The sequence below is a fragment of the Sinocyclocheilus grahami genome, unplaced genomic scaffold (assembly GCF_001515645.1).
Source record: "Sinocyclocheilus grahami isolate Dianchi unplaced genomic scaffold, SAMN03320097.WGS_v1.1 scaffold42.1, whole genome shotgun sequence".
Taxonomy (NCBI): domain Eukaryota; kingdom Metazoa; phylum Chordata; class Actinopteri; order Cypriniformes; family Cyprinidae; genus Sinocyclocheilus; species Sinocyclocheilus grahami.
The window spans coordinates 1112435-1136546 of record NW_015505221.1 but is presented as its reverse complement, the minus strand read 5'-3'; the positions used below and the strand labels follow the sequence as shown (position 1 = coordinate 1136546).

Here is a 24112-nt window from a genome sequence, read left to right as displayed (position 1 = left end):
GCATTGTGATTGGCCGAACACTGCAAGCACTCGTCGGAAATGTAACGCCCCTTACCATAATCGCGAGCTTCATCTTTCAAAATAAATGTAAAGACAGAGCCCGAAAGGGGAACAGAGTCACGTGACAGACACAGTGATGAAGCTGGTATGTGTTTGCAGTACACAAGCCACGGTTAAGACAGCTGACTCCACTGTGTTGTGACCACCCCCCCCTCTCTCTCTCTCGCTCACGCGTTCGCTCTCTCTCTTTCTCTCGTGCTTTCGCTCTCGTTCTTTCTCTCACTCTCTCTCGCACACACACACACGATGCGCAAAACTCTGCATTTGAACAGTCAATAGTAAATACTTAAACTAATAACAAAACAGTAGCTGATTCAGAAGCGCCAGATTGTCATAGCAAAGTCAAAATTACCTCCTCTCATAGGTTCACGAAACGGTCGTCCATAAGATGCATTGCTGTTCTGTTGTACGTAATCCTAAATATTCCTAAATGCATCTACTTTCGGAAGGCCAAATAAAGTGCTTTTGCTTTCACCTAGAAACACACAGCGTCTCCCTGAGATGGCTGCTTCAAACTAACTGCGGTTACTGAAACCACACCTTCTTTCTTTGCGTGAACATTTGGGCAGCATTATGCAAATATTTCCACATAGGGAGGTAGATATGTGGGGGCGTGTTAGAACGAGCCGTTTTAGGGGGGCGTGGCAGAGTCTTAACTTTGATAAAGAATATCTCTTTGGATTTGAGACTTTAGTCTTTGCAACTTCAGGGATCGTATCTATGCACAATCAGCTTGTAACACTCCAAAGAGAAAGGAAAACGTGAAATCGCATCATATGACCCCTTTAACTTTATCGAATGTAACAGTGTCATTGTGCACCAGGGGGCAGCACAGTAGTTAAAAATATGGAGTCAGTCCAAAACAAGATACATTTTCAACACATAGCATTGTGTAATATTTTGCTCATGCATTACAGTCATCTCATTATTTTAAGGTATGGCCAGATTTTTTTTTCTGCTGCTGATCTGATTTTTACTTTTGCATCATTTTATCTGTTTTCTTTTGCATGCAGTTACGGCATGAGATATATTGCTAAAGTTCTAAAGGACACTCTTCATGAGAAATTCCCTGACGCCACAGAGGATGAATTATTAAAGGTCAGATGTTAAAAATTTAAGTGGTACCCCTGTATCCATACAAATGTTTAGTTTAAAATAAGTATTCACTAGGCCTGTCTGCAAAACTCTTTTCATACTTGAAATGTAGCTGTATTTGCTTAACGCACCAAACCACAACTGCTTAAAGATTTAACATCTTAAGAACCCAGGAAAATATTGGTTCACATGAAATAAGTGCTGTCTGAATGGTGCCATCTTCTTCCCACAGATTGTTGGGACTCTGCTCTATTACCGTTACATGAATCCTGCCATTGTGGCTCCAGATGGCTTTGACATCATTGACATGACGGCCAATAGTTTACTTTCATATATTTCATTGTAGACCTGCATAGCAATTCTTTTTCTAAAAGCACATTAGCAAGATTTTTGTATCTTAAAAACACAGGCAAAGACAGAAAAAGAGACAGAAAAGTGTTACTCACATAAATAGGAACCTCTCTTCTGCTTAGCTTCATTGTTTGAAATGACACAAACCTTCAAGAAACAAGTAGAAATGCATTTGCAAAGAAAATAATATTAATTCTAGAAAAAGCATATGAAATGGTGAAGTCACCTTAAAGACCGGCAAGGACTGAAGTCGCTCATTCAAATGAGAGCTGAAAACTAAGAGACAGAGAATATGGGAGGAGTGAGTGAGGAGGAACAAAGATGGGGAGGAGAAGATTAATGAAACACAAAACAGGGACAAGAAAGATGAATGATAGGCAGATAGGAGTGAGGGATCAGTAGAAATGATGAACATGTTTAATAATTACTGTCCCATCTCCTTTTGTCATAAAACTGTAAAATTAATTTTCTCTTGCTGACAAGACACAGACTTAAACATGCAGAGAGGCAAGCATATGGTGCATCTATCTATCTATCTATCTATCTATCTATCTATCTATCTATCTATCTATCTATCTATCTATCTATCTATCTATCTATCTATCTATCTATCTATCTATCTGTGCAAGCAAAAACAATGTAAATGTATCGTCCTAGTTGACAGTCTAAAACACAAGTTGTTTTAGTAAGAGGGTGCCTGCAAGCAGCGCCATCTTTTGGACAGCACGACACTTAGAAAAGTTTGTTTTTTAAATTTTGCTTCAACATTTGTCCACAAGAGGCCGCCAGCAGGTAAATTTATCACACGATTCCTTTTGTCAGGCAAAGGCCGAACGAGAAATGTAAGGTTTCAAAAGGATTTTTCCATTTTATGTTATTTTTTTTGCTTTGCACACTCATACAACTTTCACGTGGAAAAAACGTTATTCAATGGAAATAAACTGCACATGTAGGCTAAATATATACATAACATATTTGCAGTAATGTTCGTTATCATGGTTAGGCTACTCTATGGAAAGAAGCTGCAAAGCAAGAGACACTATATATCAAATGACTAAAATTTGTCAAGCTATTTACATTAATGATAAGCCTAGTTTGTGTGCATTAGTCAAAACTGAACAAACAATGATGCAACTGTTTAAAAAAGGTTTCAGATATAGATTTTTTGGGGAATCTGAGCTGAAACTAAATTGTTAATAAAAGCTAAAATAATAGTGAGACTAAAATATAAATGAAAAATCATTACCCGAAATGAAATAAAATATAATTTTATTGTAGCTAAATTTCTCATTTTCTTTTAGAGTAACTTGAATAACTAAATAACTAAATTTAAAATCTAAATAAAATGAAGAAATATATAGACATATTTTAAAAACAAAAACCTACAAAATTACTAAAACTAACTAAAATTAAAATGAAAGTAGAAAATATAAAAATAAAAAGTAATTCAAAATATTAATAAAAACTACAATCGTATATAAATGGTCGGATACAGGATAAATGCTAGGATACAGCATCGTGACCTCTGGCTGATCAGTTGGCAATGTGATTGGCTGATTTTTCTCTCTCCTGATGACATCACGTTGTTGCCGGGTGAAATTAAACTCTGGTGGCAGGGAAGAAAAAAGACAACTTGTCAGTTTGGGTTTCTTTTTCAACCAAGATCCATGCGGATTTTCTTGACTTAAGGGTTTAATGTTTAAGGATCACCATGGAATTTGCTGACTAAATGCTAAAGCACCGCTAACATGTGCTGTATGTTGCCCCATCATGCTTTTAGAAGAAAAACTCCCTAACTTTAGGCAGAAACTTGAAGCTGAGTGACATTTTGCAATCTATTTGAACAACAGAACATCACAGCATGAACAAGTTTATGTAGGCCGGCATTCATTTCATCTGAACTCTCCAACATCAGTCGGAGATCATAGGAATGTTTTTAGTAGCACACCGTGGGCTGCTTTCATGAACCCATGGACCAAAATCCTGCTGGGTTTGGCTCGTGTCCACACCGTCTGATGGTCATTCCACTCAGTCAGCAATTCCCAACTCTATTCAAGGCTCCTGTTTGCATACACTGTAAAAAACAATTGAGTTGCATTCCCTGCACTCCAGACAATGACTGTTTGAACAGCCATGCTTATTTCCCCTAGGAAATAAAGCAGTCAATGCATATTGAAAGAGAGCAAATGTGTTTCAGAAGCAGTTTAGGAAAAATATAGAGATAGTGAAATCTAATCAGACACCTTGGTGCAATACACTGTTTTATTAGAGGTTATATGAGCCATTGACCTCAGCACAGACATTTCATTGGGAGCTGTTAAGTCATAAAACATCCAGTCCCTGATTGCATACAAAATAATTGAATAATTTAACTCTGTACATGAAAAAAATATACAAGGCCCTTCACAGATAGTCTTAAAATTTTTGATATGCAGCACACTTAAAGTGAGAGAAACATGTCTGAACAAGAGGGGGCAGTGGCTCGTGAAGAGAATAGCATTGCGACGTCCGATTCTTTTTTAGCGAGTTGGTTCTTACGGGTGGTTCAATGAACCGATTCGTTTGAGTCATCTCTCAAATCTTGAAACATTTTAAACAAAACATAATGAATTTGTGATGTTTATATCTACAATAATGTGATAAATAATGACAGTAGGCTACTATTGGTTTGTTACTAATGTTTTAGAGAATAGGCTTGTATTTCGCAACTAGCGGAGAAATATATTTTTTGTTCATAATAGATTAAAGTAATATTATTAATGATTGGCAATGTTAATATTACTTATTCTCGATATATATATATATATATATATATATATATATATATTTTTTTTTTCAATCTCACAGGTTTACCCAAACGAAGTCATCAGTTGAGTGATTCACAAGCGCGTTACGAATCGGTTCACAAGAGTGATTCACTCGGGAGTCGGATAGAAAGAGAACAGCTGAGGGGGCGTGTAGCACACGCTCATGTTGAAGAGCTCTGCGCACTGCGAAGGGATACGGAGGAGTCTCCACCAGTACTCTTTCAGGTCTTGATCGTCCTTAAAGGGGCTTGCAGCGGACATGCCCAGACCAGTACACCGGGATTCAGCTCTTCGCCTGGTTTAAGCTTGCCAGAATGAACGGAACCACCGACATCTGCAACCACTGCCGGAACATAATCAGAGAAAAGGTAACGTTATTCTTTGTGTGTTTATGCATCAAACTTTTATTCTTATATATATATATATAATTTCAGTCACACGTGTTCCTTAAACATGCATTTGATCCTGATCGTGGTGCATTTGGTTTGTAGTGTAATGTATGGTTTGTGCATTACTATCAGACATTTCTGTATCTCTGGCGACCCAGAGAGGTTTACTTAGTCACCTATATTACTTTATTTCTTCAAACTATGTATGTTTTTAACTGATAGATAATTGGATGAATAGTTAAATACAACCGTGACCACACATATAGTCTTATGTATGCTTTACCTATATTTTCCAATGAGTGTATTTGCAAAAATTATATAAATGATATATATTTGCAAAAAGTTATGTGTAACGTTATGTATCATATGATAACCTCTTTTGTGATGAGTAATTGAAAGTTATGTCTATCTATACACACACACACACACACACAGTTAATCATAGTTTAAATGGTAAGCATTTCAAAACATTTTGATAGCCTCTTTTGTAATGAGTAATGGAAAGTTGTGTGTGTATGTATATAGATATATATATATAGAGAGAGATAGTATATATGCTAACCTCTTGTAATGACTAATAGAAAGTTATGTCTATCTATCTATCTATCTATTGATTTTTGTGACATAAGGTTTAAATGGTAAGCATTTCATCATACTTTGATTGTATCAGAGGCTAACTTAGTGACCTACTCATCTCATCTGAAATCCTGCTATCATCCCTCTCTCTTTTCTTTGGCTGGAAGATGATATTTTTAGCTGTCATTAATCATGTTGAACACATGTGACCTACTTCTGCTCTGCACATCTTCCTCTCACATACACCCTGCCAAAAGTTGTTGTAAATAAAACTGGACTTTAATACTGAAACACGAGCTGGCATTTATCAGATTGAACTGTTGGCTGAAGGCTTGCAAGCTCTTTGTTTGATCTTCATGTCTATAACAGCAGCCGGGAGCAGATACTGCGAGTTATCCTGTGGCTGTATGCAAACCTGTATTTTGAGTGCCTGACACAATATGTGTGTGTTTGGATAACACCTGTTATATGAGAATGGTTTGGGGGATTTGTGGTCAGTTTGTCATGCCGACAGGGTTCTTTATTACCCGTTTCACTGGTTGTTGTCATAACCCATCAGCATGTCTTCTCACCTGTTGCTCTCCATGGTTGGGATCATTCAGTTGAAACCCTTCTTTGCCCTGCCTTGACCTGCAGAAAAATAATGCTATTCATAATTAGAGTCAAATTATAACCAATTAGAACACAAAGAACATTTATGCTCTAGTTCTTTACACCACTGCATTGGTACATTAAAGGAATATTTCACCTAAAAATTAAACTTGCCTCGAAGTTTCAGAATCAGAACTCTGACTGGGAACTCAGAATTTCTTAATTCCATGTACTAATGGAATGCACCATTTCCTGCCGAGAAGAAACTCTGTTCGGCGTCTCGATTGAAACCCAAGGTGTGTCCCTGTTACGTACTTATGCACTAGTCAATGCCGTTTTGTAGTATAAGTAGTGCGAGTAGAGTGTTCACACTGAAAATTCCAAAAAGAAAAAGTGCACTTAAATAACCAAAAAAAACAAAGTGTGGAATGTTGGATACTTCATGCACCCAACTGTTGCAGCTTTAATTATGTAGTGGAGGAGAGGCTATCAGACTCAGATTATGAATGACAAAATAAGTAGTCTCAGCCTCAGACATCACGGCCACTGACCGTTGGCTGAACGTCTGATGCATACGGCACACAAAAGTGGAAACACTTCAGGAGTTTCGAAGTCGTCATCGGATTGGTTGAATTATACAGGATTTCCGGGAGACGTGTGTGTCGCGTTCTTTAACATTCCGCCTGGAAACAAAAGATGCCGTGGTGCCAAACCCCCTCACGAAAGAAGAAATCCGTCATGTTTACAGCTGTGACGATGAGCGCTTATCAGGATCAACTAAACGCTGGATTCTCAAAAGTATGTGAAATATTTCAAATTCGCGACATAGAATCTTTAAACTACGTCCGAGAGTTTTACACACCGGTCTGTTATTATGGCGACAATTCCACGCCCACGAAGCGTGACACTGAATCGAAATGAACTGTGATTGGTTGTTTGACATGTCGGTCAAACGTCCTCATGGGCGGGCCTTGGCCAATGAAAGCTACCATGAATTCCAGACCTTCAGCCGTCAGTCTGAAGGTTTGGCTACGCAAGACTACAAAATAAGTAACCTTATATTGTTCATACACTACATGGTTGAGTTGTATAAGTACCTAGTGCATAGTGCGTCATATGAGAGATGCAGCTCCAGACATCCCGTCAAATCCACCATCTTGTAAAAGCATGTTTTGGCACATTTTCGAAATTTGGCTTGCACTTCTGTAACCAAATCTGAATTTAATTTCCCATGTAACATCCGCCATGTTCCCACCTCGGCTAAACACCATCTGGCTCAGCCTGCTACAGTAGCCATGCCCCCAAACTCTTGCTATTGGTTAAGCTGGATAGATTGACGGAACTGAGCTTTTAATCGCTTTTAAATATTTTGATGGTGCCTGGGAGGCTCAATATTTACACTTTTCTGGGATATAAACCCATGAATGGCATACTTATGGTCAATAAAGAATAAACTGGGGTAAGAGAATGTATTTTGACATAAAAATCTTAAAAACTTAATCTTATAAGCAACTCAAGACTCACATAGAGCAAAAATGATCTCTCTTATAACCCGATCCCATACCACCTGTGTTGGTTCATATTTACCTGTCTTTATTCCTGTTTGCCATCACACGCTTCAGTGAAAAAGCAACAATGGCTTTACTGTGGAATTGAACAGCAACAAAACTGTGACTTGCATCGACGCAACCAGTTTTGTCTTTCAATGGTTTCTTGCTTGAAAGAGAGACAGATAGAAGCCCCATATAAATTGTGCTGCTGAGTTTTGCTGATTCAGCAGCTGACACACTTCCTGTTCCTCCAGCTGCCGTGTGCGCTGGTGTGACATAATTGACCAATGAATCGCACTGCCCCGTTACCACATAGTGACCCGTCGGGGACAGCAACAGTGCCTGTACGTTCTGTAGTCGTGTTTGAGCTGAGATCTGTGGGTAGACATGAGAACTACAAATACTCCAAACCACTAATTGAGTGAGGACGCAAGTGGCGGCTGGGCACATTTGTCACGGTGCCACCAGCCGTCTGATCAAGCAAAACTAAAACCTGTGCATTCTGCCAGTGTTGCATAATCTTTTATGAGCTTAATGGCATCATTCAAGGGCCACAGACTCTGACGCAATCCAGTGATCACCAGGGGGAGGACCCTCATGAGAGAAACATGCTATTGTGTAAGAACCCCCCTCCCCCCCGAAAAAAATTATTTTTAATGTCCTAAAAGTGCATATTTGTTTTTATTTACTATATTTTTGATTTATTCAGTTGATTTCATGCACAATCTGTTGGCGTACAATAATTGCACAATAATGAAATTTATTTGATCTTAAATTGAGGTTGAATTTAACCTTTGTGCTTTTGGTTAGAAGTTTTGTGATTGTTTTGAAAAAAAAAAAAAAATTATAATAATCTTTAAAATGTAACCCACCCACACCATTTGTGCTACAGCCATGACTGATACGTGCAGTGTATTCAGGACAGAGTTATTTATTTTAGTATTATTTAAATATTATTCTAGTATTTATTTATATTAGCCTATTTTTATATTTACATTTGAGTTTGAATTACACTTTAGTAATTTTATGTGCTCTTGTCATTTTTATTAGTTTTCTTATGTTTCTAATTTATATTATTTATACAGTATTTATTTCAGTTTTTTTTAGCAAATTACAAATTTTTAGCACTTCAACTTCAACTTATTTTATTTCAGTTTGTTGCTAAGGCAACATTTCAAATGTGTACATTTTTTAAAAAGTTTTTTTTTTTTTACTTTAATTTAAGTTTTTCATATACAATTTATATTTAAATGTATATTTTATTTCAGCTTCATTTCCATTATTTAAATGGTTTAATTGGTTTATTGTAAAACACATTTTGAGTGCTCTGCTGTGAAAATATGAATATTAAGACACTATAAATTACACATCACGCTGAATTTAAAGTGCCTCTATTATGGGTTATGAAAGGTTCATATTTTGATTTTGGGAGTCTCCAACAACAGGCTGACATGCATGCAAAGTCAAAAAACACTTTCATTGTCTTATAATATAAATTTATTTTTACCTTATTTGCTCAACGACTCCCAAATGATTCGTTTAACGATTCATTTTTCCAAACCCCTCCTTTGCATGACGCTAAACTGCGGTGATTGGTCCGATTGGTCTCATTTTCATTTAATCTCACCTGTAATGCCTGATAAAGCAGCGTTTGTGAGCGCAGTGCTGCTTTGTGTACAGCGTTACCGGGGAAACCGCTATTCTACTGCTCCAAAAGCGGCAACTAGTGGCAAAGAATGAATTAGCATTTAGACCAACGCGAACAGACCAACAAGTGAGCAGGCAATATGCTAATGTTTCATGTTGACGTCAAAACGGCTTGGGATTCGTTTTAAAAATGACTCATTTCAGTGATTCAGAGTCGACTCTTTCTTTTGAGAGACAATAACTTTATACACGGTGCACTTTCAGATTTAAAACTTTGCAGTTTTTTTTTTATTCACCTAGAGCTGTGTTACACACTGCATGAAAGGCCATTTTCAAAAATCCATCATAGGGGCACTTTAATTTAACCATATTCTTGAAGAACTCGTGAGTAATCCCCAGTAAACCGCTCCATAATAACCCTTCGTTCTCTCATTACATCCCATTAAAAAAAAAACTTCACTGAAGATCAAACCTAATCCTAATCCTCACCGAGACACTAAATATTTGTTAACATTTATATCGTTATATCATCTCTCGCTCTCTTTCTCTCTCTCTTACCCTTCCTCTTCCATATTTTATTCATGTCTCGGTCTCTTTCTCTCTCTTTCTACAAACTCAGTAAGAGAGTAGGCCTGAAGAAACACTCATTTGTTTAAACGGAGCACAAAAGTGGACTTATGTAATTACTGTATATGTGTGTGATTTTGTTCTACACCCACCTTTGCTGTCATGGAGAAAAATATTTCTGCACTTTCCCCCAGAACATAAGACACGACCAGTCCCAGACAGACCCACATTTTTACCCTCTTCGTCTCTTTAAAACGCACTTACACTTCTCGTCTCTTTGGCTGAAGGCAGAGCGCCAGGTCCTGGAGGGGAAGGAAGCATATAGGATTCTGGACAGCTATTTTGAATCAAAAGCTTGACTGGGCAAAAGCAGAATGCTGGAACAATAGAATCCTGTAATACATAAAGCCAGACATGTCTAAAGGCGAGAGAACTGTTCAGACACCTCCGCTGTAATCCAGCGTCGATTTGAGCATTGAGAACAGACTTAAGAAGATCAAGGAGTGGCTGGTCGAGGCTTAAAACCACAACCTTGATTTTTATGAAATGACCTGTACATACAGTACAAGCATAAAAACCACCCATATAAAAATTAACAGTGATAAACACAAATGAACAATATTTGGGTGGTAACTCTAGATTTGCTGTAGTAGGTTTTATTTATGCATGAAACAAGTAGTTAAAACCATGAAACCATAGTTATAGTACTGTGCTTATTGTACTATTTACATGGTAAAAGTGGCAATACTCCATGTAATTGGAAAAGTAGCATGGAAATGCCATATAAAAAATTTTGTTTTTCTGACAAAATACTATAGTTAATAAAATTATTGTTAGAACAGTTTTTCCTCAAAATATATATAATATGAAAGAGACAGTAAAAAGTATAATTATAGTATTTTAGTGGGAAACTGGTTACTATGGTCAAATTTTGTAAGGCCTCAAGTTTTTTAATTAATAAAATTCTTACTATTATCAACAAAAAATTATTTTTGTATTTCTGTTCATCTATGCCACTGAATAAAAGGTACAAAAGGCAATGTGACTTTTTATCTCACAATTCTGTCTCTCTCGCAATTACGAGTTTACATCTCGCATTTCTGACTTTTTTTTCTTCTCAGAATTGCCAGATATAAATGTGCAGTTCCGAGAAATAAAGAATTTTTCAGAATTGTAAGATATTGACTTGCAATTGCGAGTTATAAAGTCCAATTTTGAGGAAAAATGTTTCTCAGAATTGCACTTTTATATCTCGCAATTCTGAAGAAATCCCCCCTCCCCCAGAATTGGGGTGTATAACTGCAAGTATTTGTCTCACAATTATGAGAAAAGTCGTCACATTTGTGAAATATAAACTTGGAATTGCAAGAAACGGCCAGTAACACATTGAATTAAACATGTAAATTTGAAGTAGAAAGACTGAAATAGTATTTTCTTGTAAAACATACTCCAATTATATTTGTTTTAATTAAAAATTAGATTTTTTTTTTTTTTTTTACAGTGTAGAGTACATCAGGGGTGTCTAAACTCGGTCCTGGAGGGCCGGTGTCCTGAAGAGTTTAGCTCCAACCCTAATCAAACACATCTGATCCAGCTAATCAAGCTCTTACTAGGCATACTAGAAACTTGAAGGCAGGTGTGTTGAGGCAAGTTGGAGCCAAACTCTGCAGGACACCGGACCTCCAGGACAGAGTTTGGGCAGCCCTAGTGTAGACATTTCAGTATTTTATTCATGCGCATAGATTAACATTTATTCATATTCATAGATTTAATTTTCTCAAGTTTTTTGTCATTTCTATTCATTCTTTTTAAAAAAAGTTTAAATCTGGACACTGTCCCAGACTGATTGAAGAAAACGCTGCTTCTATCCATGGACATTCATGCTGCTGTCATGACAACAGTGCTGCAGAATGACAGTCTTAAGCATTATCAGTGCTGATAGTATGCCACGTTTTGATTGGCCGGGAGTGGTGATGCATTTTCAAGGTGCAGGTCACAGTGGTAACAGTGCAGTATCAATGTTTCTGTGTGTGTCAAACAGATCTGGACGGCAAATCATTGCAGCCTCATTGCAAATACACACAGACTTTACACACGTTAAGCATAGAGAACAAACTAAACTGATTAAATTAGTCTCACTTATCCTGTGATTCTCCCTCTGTCTTATCCATATCTCTTCTCTCTCGTGTTTTGTTTGACTTTGATTATTATGTAACACATGAGGGAAATGCTTCTTGTGAAGTTGAAGACTTTTATAACGGGTATGCCTTGTAAAAACATACACTACCAATCACAAATCGAGGTCAGTAAGATTTTTTTTTTTTTAAAGAAATTAATTTTATTCTGCAAGGATCCATTAAATTGTTCAAAATGCTATATAAGGTTACAAAAGATTTCTATTCCAATAAATTGTTCTTTTGAACTATTCATCTCAGAATGCAGAAAAAAAATATATCACAGTTTCTACAAAAATATTAAGCAACAACTGTTTTTAACATTGATAATAAATATTTCCTGAGCAGCAAATCAGCATATTAGACTGATTTCTGAATGATCGTGTGACACTGAAGACTGAAGTAATGTAGTCTTCAGTGTTTATCCTTGACTTTAAAGTATAAGTTGTCTAATATTTACAATTTATTTCAGCTTCTATTTTTCATTAATTAGTTTTCGTTAGCAGTAACAACACAGCTGTACACACACTGTGAATGGGTTTCAGTGGAGTTGGTTAACGCTGGAGGCTTCTCTTTCAAAAGCCTTTTCTGTTTTTTTTTCTCTTCTGACCTCCCTCTGTTTGCTGCTTGTCCTCTTTGTTTGTGCAGTCTATTTACTTTCTTTATTTAATAGGTAGAGTCTTGTTCTCTTTCAGTAGAGCAGTGAATGTAAGAAACCAACAAGCCTAAAACAAAACTCTCCTTGTCTTTGTGTTGCTCAATCTTTCCTCCCACAATTTTTGCATCCTTGGAAAAACAAAATAAAATAATAAATCACATGTTTAGGACCTTGTGCATCGGATTTACCACTAAAATATATGTCTGGTTGTGCAGACCCTTATTAGTTCTACACTGTAAAAAATGATTGTGATTTTAACAGTAAAATACTGTAAAAATGCTACAGTAAAAACCTGTTAACTGGTTAACTGTAAGTTTGCATACTATATTCGGTGAATAAATGTTATTACATTTAATGTAATTTTACAGTAAAATACTGTTAAAAATACGGTTTTTGGAAGTGACAGACCGTAAATTGACACTCCCAGAATTCCCTGCATGAAACTTCATATTTGAAGTTTTTTTGTTGTTGTTGAACTAACGTTTCTTCTTAGTTTTTCTTATCAGTTGTGCACATTAGGGTTTAGTCTTACATCTAATGTTGTTAAATGAATGTTTATTGCATTATTTCAGTATCATGTGTGTCACCATGATGGGGTTTAGTGTTTGTGTGAATGACACTGTGCACCTTCTATATATAAGTACTGCCCTCCTCAGCTCGTAGAAAAGCTGTTTGTGATGAGCTTTGGTTCATCATGTGACTTTCTCATCACCACCAGTTTTTGGTGGGTATCAGTGCATTACAATGGTTCAAAATAGATATTAGTACTTCATTATGTTGGTTTATTAACATTACATCAGTTAATGAAATAAAAAAAATACGGTATTTTATTGTGAATTTAAGTTAAGTCTGTAAAACCTAAAATGTCGCTACCATATTTTTTACGGTGAAGTTCTGGCAACCACAGCTGCCGGTATTTTACCGTAAATGTCACCGATTTTTTTTTACAGTGTAGGTTAGTGTTATATAAACAGCAGAGGTTTCCAACAAGGCTGCAGAGTGGAGGCAAAAGACTTCTGACCGCAAATACAACACCGTTTGTGTATATGTGGTGGTTTGGGGTGGGTGGTGGGGTATCCTGAACAAACCCAAATCCTGAAGAGAAGGAAGGAAGGATAGATAAATTGAAAGGGAGGGTTAGAATGACAGGGAAAGAGATTTGGTGTGTCCAGGTCTTGGGCCACTGAACTGAAGTGACCCTTACACCCGTGGCATTATAGCCAGTGTAGCGAACACACATAAAACACAAACACAGTTTTCATGGAACTCTTACCTTTCGGTGTAACAGGAGCAACAAAGACTGGGAGGGACTTTTCAAAATAAACCAGGGAGACGCAAAATCGACCTGAAAATCAATGTTGTGCTCTTTAAAATATATACATTAAACACACTATGATACTTTTGTTGGAATATCTCCTGAATGTTCTTCTCTTTATGTTTGTTAAACAATTTCTGAGGCATTAGTGTCTCTGAAAGAATGACTGCTTTCAAACAGGTTTCACCTGCCTGCCATTAGTTGAATAAACAAGTAGCTCCGCCCCCAAACTCAAACCATTGGTTGAGCCACTGTTGCTGTGCGGAATTAAGCTACAGATGGCTTACTTGTATTTGTCTCTGCATTGACCTGAGACTGAAGAAACTATTTTAACATAAAAAAACACACAATTCAGTAAACACATTTTTTATTTGATCGTTTTGTCAGGATATTTTCTTCATATTCATCATCATTATGTTTTCCTCAGGAAAAAGGAATGAAGATGTCAAGACACATATCAACAGGACCAAGCTCATTTATTCCAGAAAATGAGGTAATACTTAATTTCTACATTTACCATGGTATTACTATGATATTCTTTGAAATGTACTACCGTTCAAAAGTCCGTTAAGATTTTTTTATATATTTGAAAGAAGTCTCTTATGCTCGCCAATGCTGAATTTATTTGATCAAAAAACAGTAAAACAATAATACTATGAAATATTATTACTATAAAAAAATGGTTTCTATTTGAATATATTTTAAAGTGTAATTTAATCTTGTCATACAAAGCTGAATTTTCAGCATTACTCCAGTCTTCAGTGTCACAGGAGTGTATCTAGCAGTGCCATGTAAATACCACGGTGTATTACTATAGAATTCTTTCAATACCATAATATATGTCAAAGTTCCAAACTTTTTGTAATGGAAAATTCTTTCTGTTCTTTTATCACACATTCATTCAATGCAAGTGCACCCAACTCAGATACTGTAATCGTTCTTTCTTGGGTCAGCTGGTGTTCATTTCATTTTTGATTTGAGTTCAATTGGTTCAGAGATTATTTTCATTGAATCCAAGTTAAGCGTGCCAGGAGATCTTAGAAAGTGTATTTAGATTGTAAATTGAATTATAGCATCTGCCCTCACTTTGCTGAATTAAGATGAACCTGAACTAGAGTTCAAGAGTTCTTGGCTCTGATTCATTGCATTACATGTTAGTGCCTTCTCACATGACAAAATCTGACAGACCACATATTTAATTAGTATTATCATCTGGCCAGAGTACTTTTATGTCAGGAAAATACATACAGTCTGATGTCTGATTCTCATCCCAGATCATAGGAGCCATGCCTCTGAGTGACTCCACAGTGATGTTCTTAGACGAAGAGTTCAGTGGTCGTATGGACAACATGACGCAGGTGATGGGGCTTCACCCACATTATCTGCAAGCATTTCTCCGCTGCCACTATTATCTCCTGAGGATGGACGGCCCACTACCACTTCACTACAGGCATTATATCGCTATAATGGTACAAACTCACAAAAAACACTTTCAAAAGAGACTTTATTTAACTGGAATCATTTTATGAGTGATTTTTTTTTTCATCTTTTCCAGGCTGCAGCACGGCATCAGTGTTCCACGCTGGTCTGTCAGCATGTGCAAGAGTTCGAGCAGATAGGTGTCTGTTCTGATTGGCTGAGAGGTCTGGAGTTCTGCCCACAACGACTTCGCAACCTCAACGAGATTAACAAGATCCTCGCGCACAGACCTTGGCTCATTACCAAGCAACACATACAGGTAAAACACTAGCTTTCTTGCTTATTGTTCGATATACACTAGGGCTGCATGGAATATGAAAATCTAATTGTTTATGGCTTAGTGCAATTGTCAAAATTGTGCGGACTGTGATTTAAATAAAAACGTTACCTTAATGGCACTGCTCATCCACATGCTTGCAGCCCATGATACAGTGCTTAAGCTTTTCAGAATGGCTTGGTTTATTTACTGTGAGTCAAGCCAATTTGAGACACTGAAAACACCGGATCACGAGCTGCCCGCATACAGAAGAACATAGTCTGAGCTTCACTCTAAAATCAGCAGTGCATACGTCTATTGCTAGCAACCTGTCAAAATAAAAGCTTAATGGTTTAACGTTTAAGAAAAATTAATCGAGACGTAAATATTAGTATTGTCAATTTACAGTTGTACTATAAAATAAAATGATTTTTTAATTAAATACTTGATTTTTTTATTTTTACTTTACAACAATTACAATATTGCAATAAAACCACAATTATTATTTCTAATCAATTTATAGAATTAGTCAAAAACAGCACCAATTTTGGATTTTTTAAACTATTTTTTTTTAAACTTGAGTTGGTTATTGTAAACGGTAAACCCATGTGTGAACACCCCAAAAAAAAAAAAAAAAAAAAAGTTTTTCCCAATCGCTTAGGTCTAAAAATAATTTTTCAGCTTTTTAAAAAAATTACTATTTTAATTTTGCACTCCACTGCAAGATCACCCCACTCATTCTAGAATGATTAACTCTTTCCACATATAGCTATTCAAGTCATCTGGAAAACATTTCTGTATTTTTATATAAATTGCAGAAAAAAAGAATACAGCAATGTAATTTTTTTCCAGTATCGTGCAGCCCTAGTATACACAGAATTGTTTTAGCATTATGCAAGCATTATGCAACATTTATGTCATCATGCAACAAAAAACATTTCAAACTATAGTCCATAACATTTGTTGTCACTACATGCTTGTTTAATTCAGAGGCTGCAATATCTTCTAAATAAAAGTTTTGCATTTTCAATCCAGTTTTGTGTTAAAACATCTTAATTCGTAGTCAAATCAAACACTGAGTCAAATAAGATTTTACGTCCTGTGCATTCCTCACCTTGGAAATCAAGTCAATGCACTTGCATTGTGGGATACAACATTCCATGTAGTCTACTATGTTTTGGGAAATGCATGTTGGAAAAGTGCATACTACACATTTATAGTAGAAATAGTAGCATAGTATGGTAGCCTTCTGGCGTTACATGACCCTATGTAGGTGAACACATACAGTATCTTGATATACAGAGTCTTGATCAATGTTGTATTGTTCATTATATTTGTTGAAATCATAATTACATCAAATGTCAATAATCTTACACTCTCTGTGTCTCAGGCTCTGGTGAAGACAGGAGAACACAGCTGGTCTCTGGCAGAGCTGGTTCATGCTGTCGTACTGTTGGCTCATTTCCATGCCTTGGCTAGTTTTGTATTTGGTAGCGGTGTCAACACAGACCCTGAGGTCACAGAGGTCAACGGGGTCACGGATGACCTTTGCCCTCCAGGCATGGCGGGTTTATGCACCTGCCACCTAACAAACAGCAACCAAGCCAACGGGAACCCCGTGTGTAACCCTGACACTGGGGTAGGAAACCATTACAACGTGTCCTTGTGTTATTTTTGTATTTTTATATCAGGAAAACATGTTCAGATCGTATTTTACCAAGTTAAAAAAGTAATTATATTCTGCATACAGATTCTTGTTACTGTAAAACAGTATTTTAATGTATTAAAGTAAAAAAAAAACTATGTATGCTTAATTTCCATAAAAATATTTTTACAATGCAAAAAATAAAAAAATTCTTATACAGGCTTCATTTAGTTAATTCAAAAAATTATGTGGAATATATACATATATATTGTATAAATAATGTATTATATCATTATTTTATAATTATTTTATGTACAATAATTATGTATGCGTGATTCAATATTTGTTTGGACAATTTTGTTATATACAAGTAGCATATCATTTTTGAACTCTATTTTTGTGTATTTCAGAGTGAGCTGAAAGCTCTGATGGAGAGAATGAAGCGATTGTTGGAGGAGAGAGAAGACGATGATGCGTCAGAGGAGGAGATGTTCACTCGTTTTGAGAAAGAAAAGAAAGAGAGTCTTCTAGTGGTGTCTGCAGGTATTACAACACAGATACTTCCTACCCGACAGCTCTTTTTCAGTTCATAGTAGGGCTGGGTGATATAGCTAAAAAAACATATCAACGATATAATGTTTCATATCGTTCGGTATCGATAATTATTGACATTTTTTATAACCTTTTAAAAAAAAAAGAGCAATAGAAAAAACGTTTAAATTTAACCACTGTATTTTTAAATTAACCCAATTTATTGAAACAAACAACAAATATTTTTTTGTTTTAACAGTCAAACACAAAATAAAAATTTTACAAATATCTAATTTCGAATGTTTTATATGCAGATTAAATAGGTCTTGAGGAAACTTTTGGCTTGTCTCCCGAGGCCACAGTAGGGCACAATGAGCAAAATAATGCAGTGCATTAAATTTCCAACGCAAAGGAAATAACTGTCTATAAAAAAACGTGCATTACATCAAAATTAACTTAACATAATTTCGTAAATTGCATAAACAATTATGAACAAAACAGCATCATGTATTTATGCATTACTTAATACAAAGAGCCGAATCGCCCATCACTCAGATTGCATTTAAAAACATAAGAGACGCAGTGAAAAGGAATAAACCTCCACAAATTCGTGACGTGTTTTCTAAAAGTTTAAACTGTTTTAACTTTGCATGGCTTTCTATACATCTCTTGTGTGAGACGTGACAGCAGCAGTCATAATTTGTCCGTCTAAAAAATGCGCTGAATATGCGTTCCGTGTGAATGGCTTGGTTTCGGTTTTAACCCATTCAAGATCTTCTCCGCATTGAGCTTCAATATTTCTGTAATATTTTGAATGAATAACGCAGCAACTGCGCGTCTCGTGGGCTTGACTTATAAAACATTCAAATGCAACAACGTCACTTGCATCATCATCACTGCATCTCGCGCTCCACTGATGACGCTCCCAGACGCACACCTAACATTTGATTGTACTATTTTTGCATTCAAATACAAATGTTTATTTTAAATTCGACTTAATATAAAAAAAATTTATTCACAATCGCCTCATCACAGGCAGGCACAGCACTCAATTCAGCATGCGCTATATCGAACAATTTTTCTATCGTTATCGAAGAGGGTGTACCGTCGATAAATATCAATACCGTTTTATCGCCCTGGCCTAGTTCATAGGACATCTTTTCTTTCATAATGAAAATATTACATGCTAATAAAAGCTGAAACTTCTACATATACTTACACTAAAACAGTACTAGACTGTTTTACTTTCTTTTTGTTTTTTCTTCTCTCTATTTCCTCCATTTTGTCCTTTCCCCCCCTAATTTCCTTCACTTTTGGTCTTGTGGTAAATCATGAATTAAAGGGATAAATTACCAAAATGAAAATTCTACCATTGTGTACTCAGCCACATGCCGTTCTAAACCTGTATGACTGTATTTGCCTTTTGTCATAAAGGACGTCAAACTAAGCATGAGCAGTCGACGTGCCGTATTTGAACCATTCCTTGAAAACAAGAAAGGATCTAGCTGTCTTTAGTCTGAAGTACTTGTATTAAAATATTGTGATTTTCATATGCAGGGTTTGATGAGGAAGTGGTGCCTCCTTCTCCCGTGGCTCGGTTTGTAGACGACCCGTCATTTGGGTACCAAGACTTTGCGCGACACGGAGAAGACAACCCACCCACTTTTAAAGCACAAGTATGACAAACACCCTCAAATTTCCACATATACAGCATTATTGTTTTTATACCCCACTGAGAGTGATTGATTGATCATTCTGTCTTGTTCACTCTGTAGGACTACTCATGGGAGGATCATGGTTTCTCTCTGGTGAACAGGTTGTACTCTGACATCGGTCACCTTTTGGATGATAAATTCAGAACGGCATGTGATCTTACCTATTACAACATGGCCAGTCACGAGGGGGTGGACACCAGCATGCTGCGCAGGGCTCTCTTCAACTATGTTCACTGTATGTACGGAATACGGTACGTCTGTGAACACAGACGAGACTCATAAAACTCTGCTAATGTAAAAAAAGTTAGCAGTCTCACATCAGGAATCAAATAAAAACAAAAAAGTGTTTGGAATGGAAAATATTGTCTATAATATTTTAAAAAACGTGTGTTAAAAATCATTGTGGATAATACTTCTAGCTCAGTCCTCACACAGGTCTAATCAAGGACATTGCATTCTGGGAGACAGTGTTATTTCACTGGGATAGAGTTTATATACTATCATTTACATACATCAGTTATCTTGTATTTTCATCATTTTAATTTTAGTTTAATAACCTAATCAAGTTCTTCTATGCATTGAGCTATTATATTTCGCTAATATTTTGAATGAATAACGCACAACTGCGCGTCTCGTGGGCTAGACTAACAAAACATTAAAACACAAAAACGTCAATTACATCATCATCACCGCATCTCGTGCGCCACTGATGACGCTCCCTGACGCACTCCTAACATTCGATTGTACTATTTTTACATTCAAATGCAAATGTTTATTTTAAATTCGACTAATATAAATTTTTTTATTCACAATCGCCTCATCACAGGCAGGCACAGCACTCAATTCAGCATGCGCTATATCGAACAATTTTTCTATCGTTATCGAAGAGGGTGTACCGTCGATAAATATCAATACCGTTTTATCGCCCTGGCCTAGTTCATAGGACATCTTTTCTTTCATAATGAAAATATTACATGCTAATAAAAGCTGAAACTTCTACATATACTTACACTAAAACAGTACTAGACTGTTTTACTTTCTTTTTGTTTTTTCTTCTCTCTATTTCCTCCATTTTGTCCTTTCCCCCCCTAATTTCCTTCACTTTTGGTCTTGTGGTAAATCATGAATTAAAGGGATAAATTACCAAAATGAAAATTCTACCATTGTGTACTCAGCCACATGCCGTTCTAAACCTGTATGACTGTATTTGCCTTTTGTCATAAAGGACGTCAAACTAAGCATGAGCAGTCGACGTGCCGGATTTGAACCATTCCTTGAAAACAAGAAAGGATCTAGCTGTCTTTAGTCTGAAGTACTTGTATTAAAATATTGTGATTTTCATATGCAGGGTTTGATGAGGAAGTGGTGCCTCCTTCTCCCGTGGCTCGGTTTGTAGACGACCCGTCATTTGGGTACCAAGACTTTGCGCGACACGGAGAAGACAACCCACCCACTTTTAAAGCACAAGTATGACAAACACCCTCAAATTTCCACATATACAGCATTATTGTTTTTATACCCCACTGAGAGTGATTGATTGATCATTCTGTCTTGTTCACTCTGTAGGACTACTCATGGGAGGATCATGGTTTCTCTCTGGTGAACAGGTTGTACTCTGACATCGGTCACCTTTTGGATGATAAATTCAGAACGGCATGTGATCTTACCTATTACAACATGGCCAGTCATGAGGGGGTGGACACCAGCATGCTGCGCAGGGCTCTCTTCAACTATGTTCACTGTATGTACGGAATACGGTACGTCTGTGAACACAGACGAGACTCATAAAACTCTGCTAATGAAAAAGAATTAGCAGTCTCACATCAGGAATCAAATAAAAACAAAAAAGTGTTTGGAATGGAATATATTGTCTATAATATTTTTAAAAACGTGTGTTAAAAATCATTGTGGATAATACTTCTAGCTCAGTCCTCACACAGGTCTAATCAAGGACATTGCATTCTGGGAGACAGTGTTATTTCACTGGGATAGAGTTTATATACTATCATTTACATACATCAGTTATCTTGTATTTTCATCATTTTAATTTTAGTTTAAGTAATTTTGGGGTTTATATTTCTATCAAGTTTTAGTTTTTTTTATTTCAGTTTTAGGTTGAGTCATTTTAATTCTTCAGATTAAACGTACTCTGATACATTTCTAATTCTATGTTTTTAACTTAACATTTCATTTTATATTTTATTTTACTTATATTGTAGAATTTTATTTTCCGTGTTTCAATGAACGGAAACAATTTTTTAATAGTTTTAGTTAACAATAACAACAGTTTTGTGCACTGTTGTATACTACACATTTTGTTAAATGTCATCTGGGTGTTCCATGCTGTACACTGCAGAAAAATAATAGTATGCGACTGTAATACAGTGTACAGTATGTACGCCCATAGCGCCCTCTAGTGTACTAGCACAGGACAACCAGGTGTACTGAAGTCCAGCCCTGCCTAATATTGTAAGATGAACATTCTTACTGTGTCTGCAGATACGACGACTATGACTACGGTGAGGTGAATCAGTTGTTGGAGCGCAGTCTGAAGGTTTACATTAAAACAGTGACGTGTTATCCGGAGAGAACCACTCGCCGCATGTACGAGAGCTACTGGCACCAGTTCAGACACTCTGAGAAGGTGAGTCATATTATCATGGCAAATTTGAACATTTATTTAAGATTTATAATTTATTATTAATTGTATTTTTTATTCGGTAAAGAGCCATTGAAAACCCAAGCAATATACTGATATTCTCGCTTTCCTTGATCCAGGTTCATGTGAATTTGCTTCTAATGGAGGCTCGAATGCAGGCCGAGCTGCTCTATGCTTTGAGAGCCATCACTCATTATATGACCTGACCAACCAGACTCCACCAATTATATGACCGGACCGATTAGACTTCATCTTTTAGGTGACTCGACTAATCAGACCTCACCCTCAATATATGGACATCATTAGACCTAAATGTAACCAAAAGTTGTTGTTGTTTTTTCCATCATGGTACATGTCATTAGCAATTACCTTTGCATATAGTTTTGAATTCTTACAATTGTGTCCAAAATAATGTACACATTTTCTTAGACTGTTCAGATTGGTAACTAAATGAAGGACACTGAATACAAAGCATTCTGGGTATAATCCCAAACATCAAAATGGGATCTAATGGCATGTTCAAATAAATAGTCATCCAGAATTGTGGGTGGGCAGTCATGACTTTTACTGGATTAAAATATAACCCTTAATGGTCAGACAAATCCCAACATTAAAACAGAATCAAATCCTTGGACTTGACCTGTTCAATCAGACGACGTCATTTATGAAATCATGACTTGACAAATCACGATAACGTGCAATATCTTCTCACTGAAATCTCACTTATACTGTAAGCTGAAATACTGGAGGACTGAGTTCACATTTTGAAACAGGAAGTTGTCTTTTTTTTTCTCGTACTGTATTTTGGAACAGAACACTGTTTTCCTTTTGTATTATCGTCATAAATGACAATAACAGAATGTGAGACTCCTGTATGGAAAGTATTTTCTTTCTTTCTTTTTTTTAATCCCTGTGCCTTTTTTCTTTCATTTCACATTGAATGTATTGTTTAGATTTTTAGCAATTTGTTTCTATGCTTTTCAGATCAACTTGGTTTGGTTTAGTTGTTTACCTGGAAACTAAAGCTTTTGTAGCATTATTACTGTACTATCAGTCCTTTACTATTTCCTTTGATCCTCAGTGTTATGCTTTAGATAGCAACATTCATTTTTAATATACATGTTACTGCCACCTGCAATAGCCCTACTAATTGCATCTCATAACTTTATTTCTGTGTGCGTGTGTGCGTGCGTGTGAGCTTTAACATGTAGCTGAATGTCTGTCTGTGTAGGACAAAGTATTTGCACATCTGTTGTGTATTTTTATTTTATTTTTTTAATTGGTGCACTTCTGTGAAAGAAACCCATGAACAGGAGCATGTGATATATGCACGATTGCCTGTAGGGAGCGTCTGGAAACTAACTACTTTTGATACTATTGATGTGATCATTACTGTCCATCATACCAGTTCTCAAAGGTTTATTTATATCGCTTTAAGAATTATTACTTCATATTTGCACAACTCTAATCAAGGTGCAGCATCAGTGTCCTTTAAAAATAGATTGTGTCTGAAATTAAATGTATGGTGAAAAGATAAGCTTTTTAGAAGGAGACAAAGTGTTGCCTGGTCCAGCCTCATGGACAGTGCCTTATTCATGTTTAGAAGCACAGGTTATGATTTCATTTAGTCAAATGTACACCAGAGATTGTTCCATATGTATCAACGGAGTAGGTAAATCTGTCTTTAAAGTGCCTTTCAAACTTAGTTGCAAGTGTTTCAAAGCATATGCAGCAGATTCAGTGGCAAATCTTCTTTGATTAATAGGCATATGTTGCATTTCCTACGTGTTTAATCTGATCAAGGTGGTGCTATGAAGCTTTCATGTTCTCCACTCATTATAAATGTATACATTTCCAAAATGCCCATCACAGACCTGTATGTTTCAATAAAGTTTCTAAACAAACTCAGTTCATGAATTATGCTTTTGTTTTTATGTTTTTTGACAAAATACATGTATGCAGAAGGTGGATACAACCGAAATTCATATTTGGCAAATTGACAAGCAGTAACAGCAGTGGCCTATATATATATATATATATATATATA

At 36.2% G+C, this 24112-nt stretch overlaps 1 protein-coding gene across 1 annotated transcript; it reads left to right on the top strand.

The window, feature by feature from the left end:
• Positions 1–4606: 4606 nt before the first annotated feature.
• LOC107582231 (sestrin-3-like) lies at positions 4607–23969 on the top strand. Its single transcript, XM_016267990.1, has 10 exons — positions 4607–4681; positions 14208–14273; positions 15055–15249; positions 15336–15518; positions 16906–17154; positions 17571–17703; positions 19249–19367; positions 19467–19657; positions 21906–22050; positions 22185–23969. The coding sequence occupies exons 1-10, from the start codon at positions 4628–4630 to the stop codon at positions 22269–22271; spliced, it is 1422 nt and encodes a 473-aa protein (XP_016123476.1). The 5' UTR covers positions 4607–4627; the 3' UTR covers positions 22272–23969.
• Positions 23970–24112: the final 143 nt, after the last annotated feature.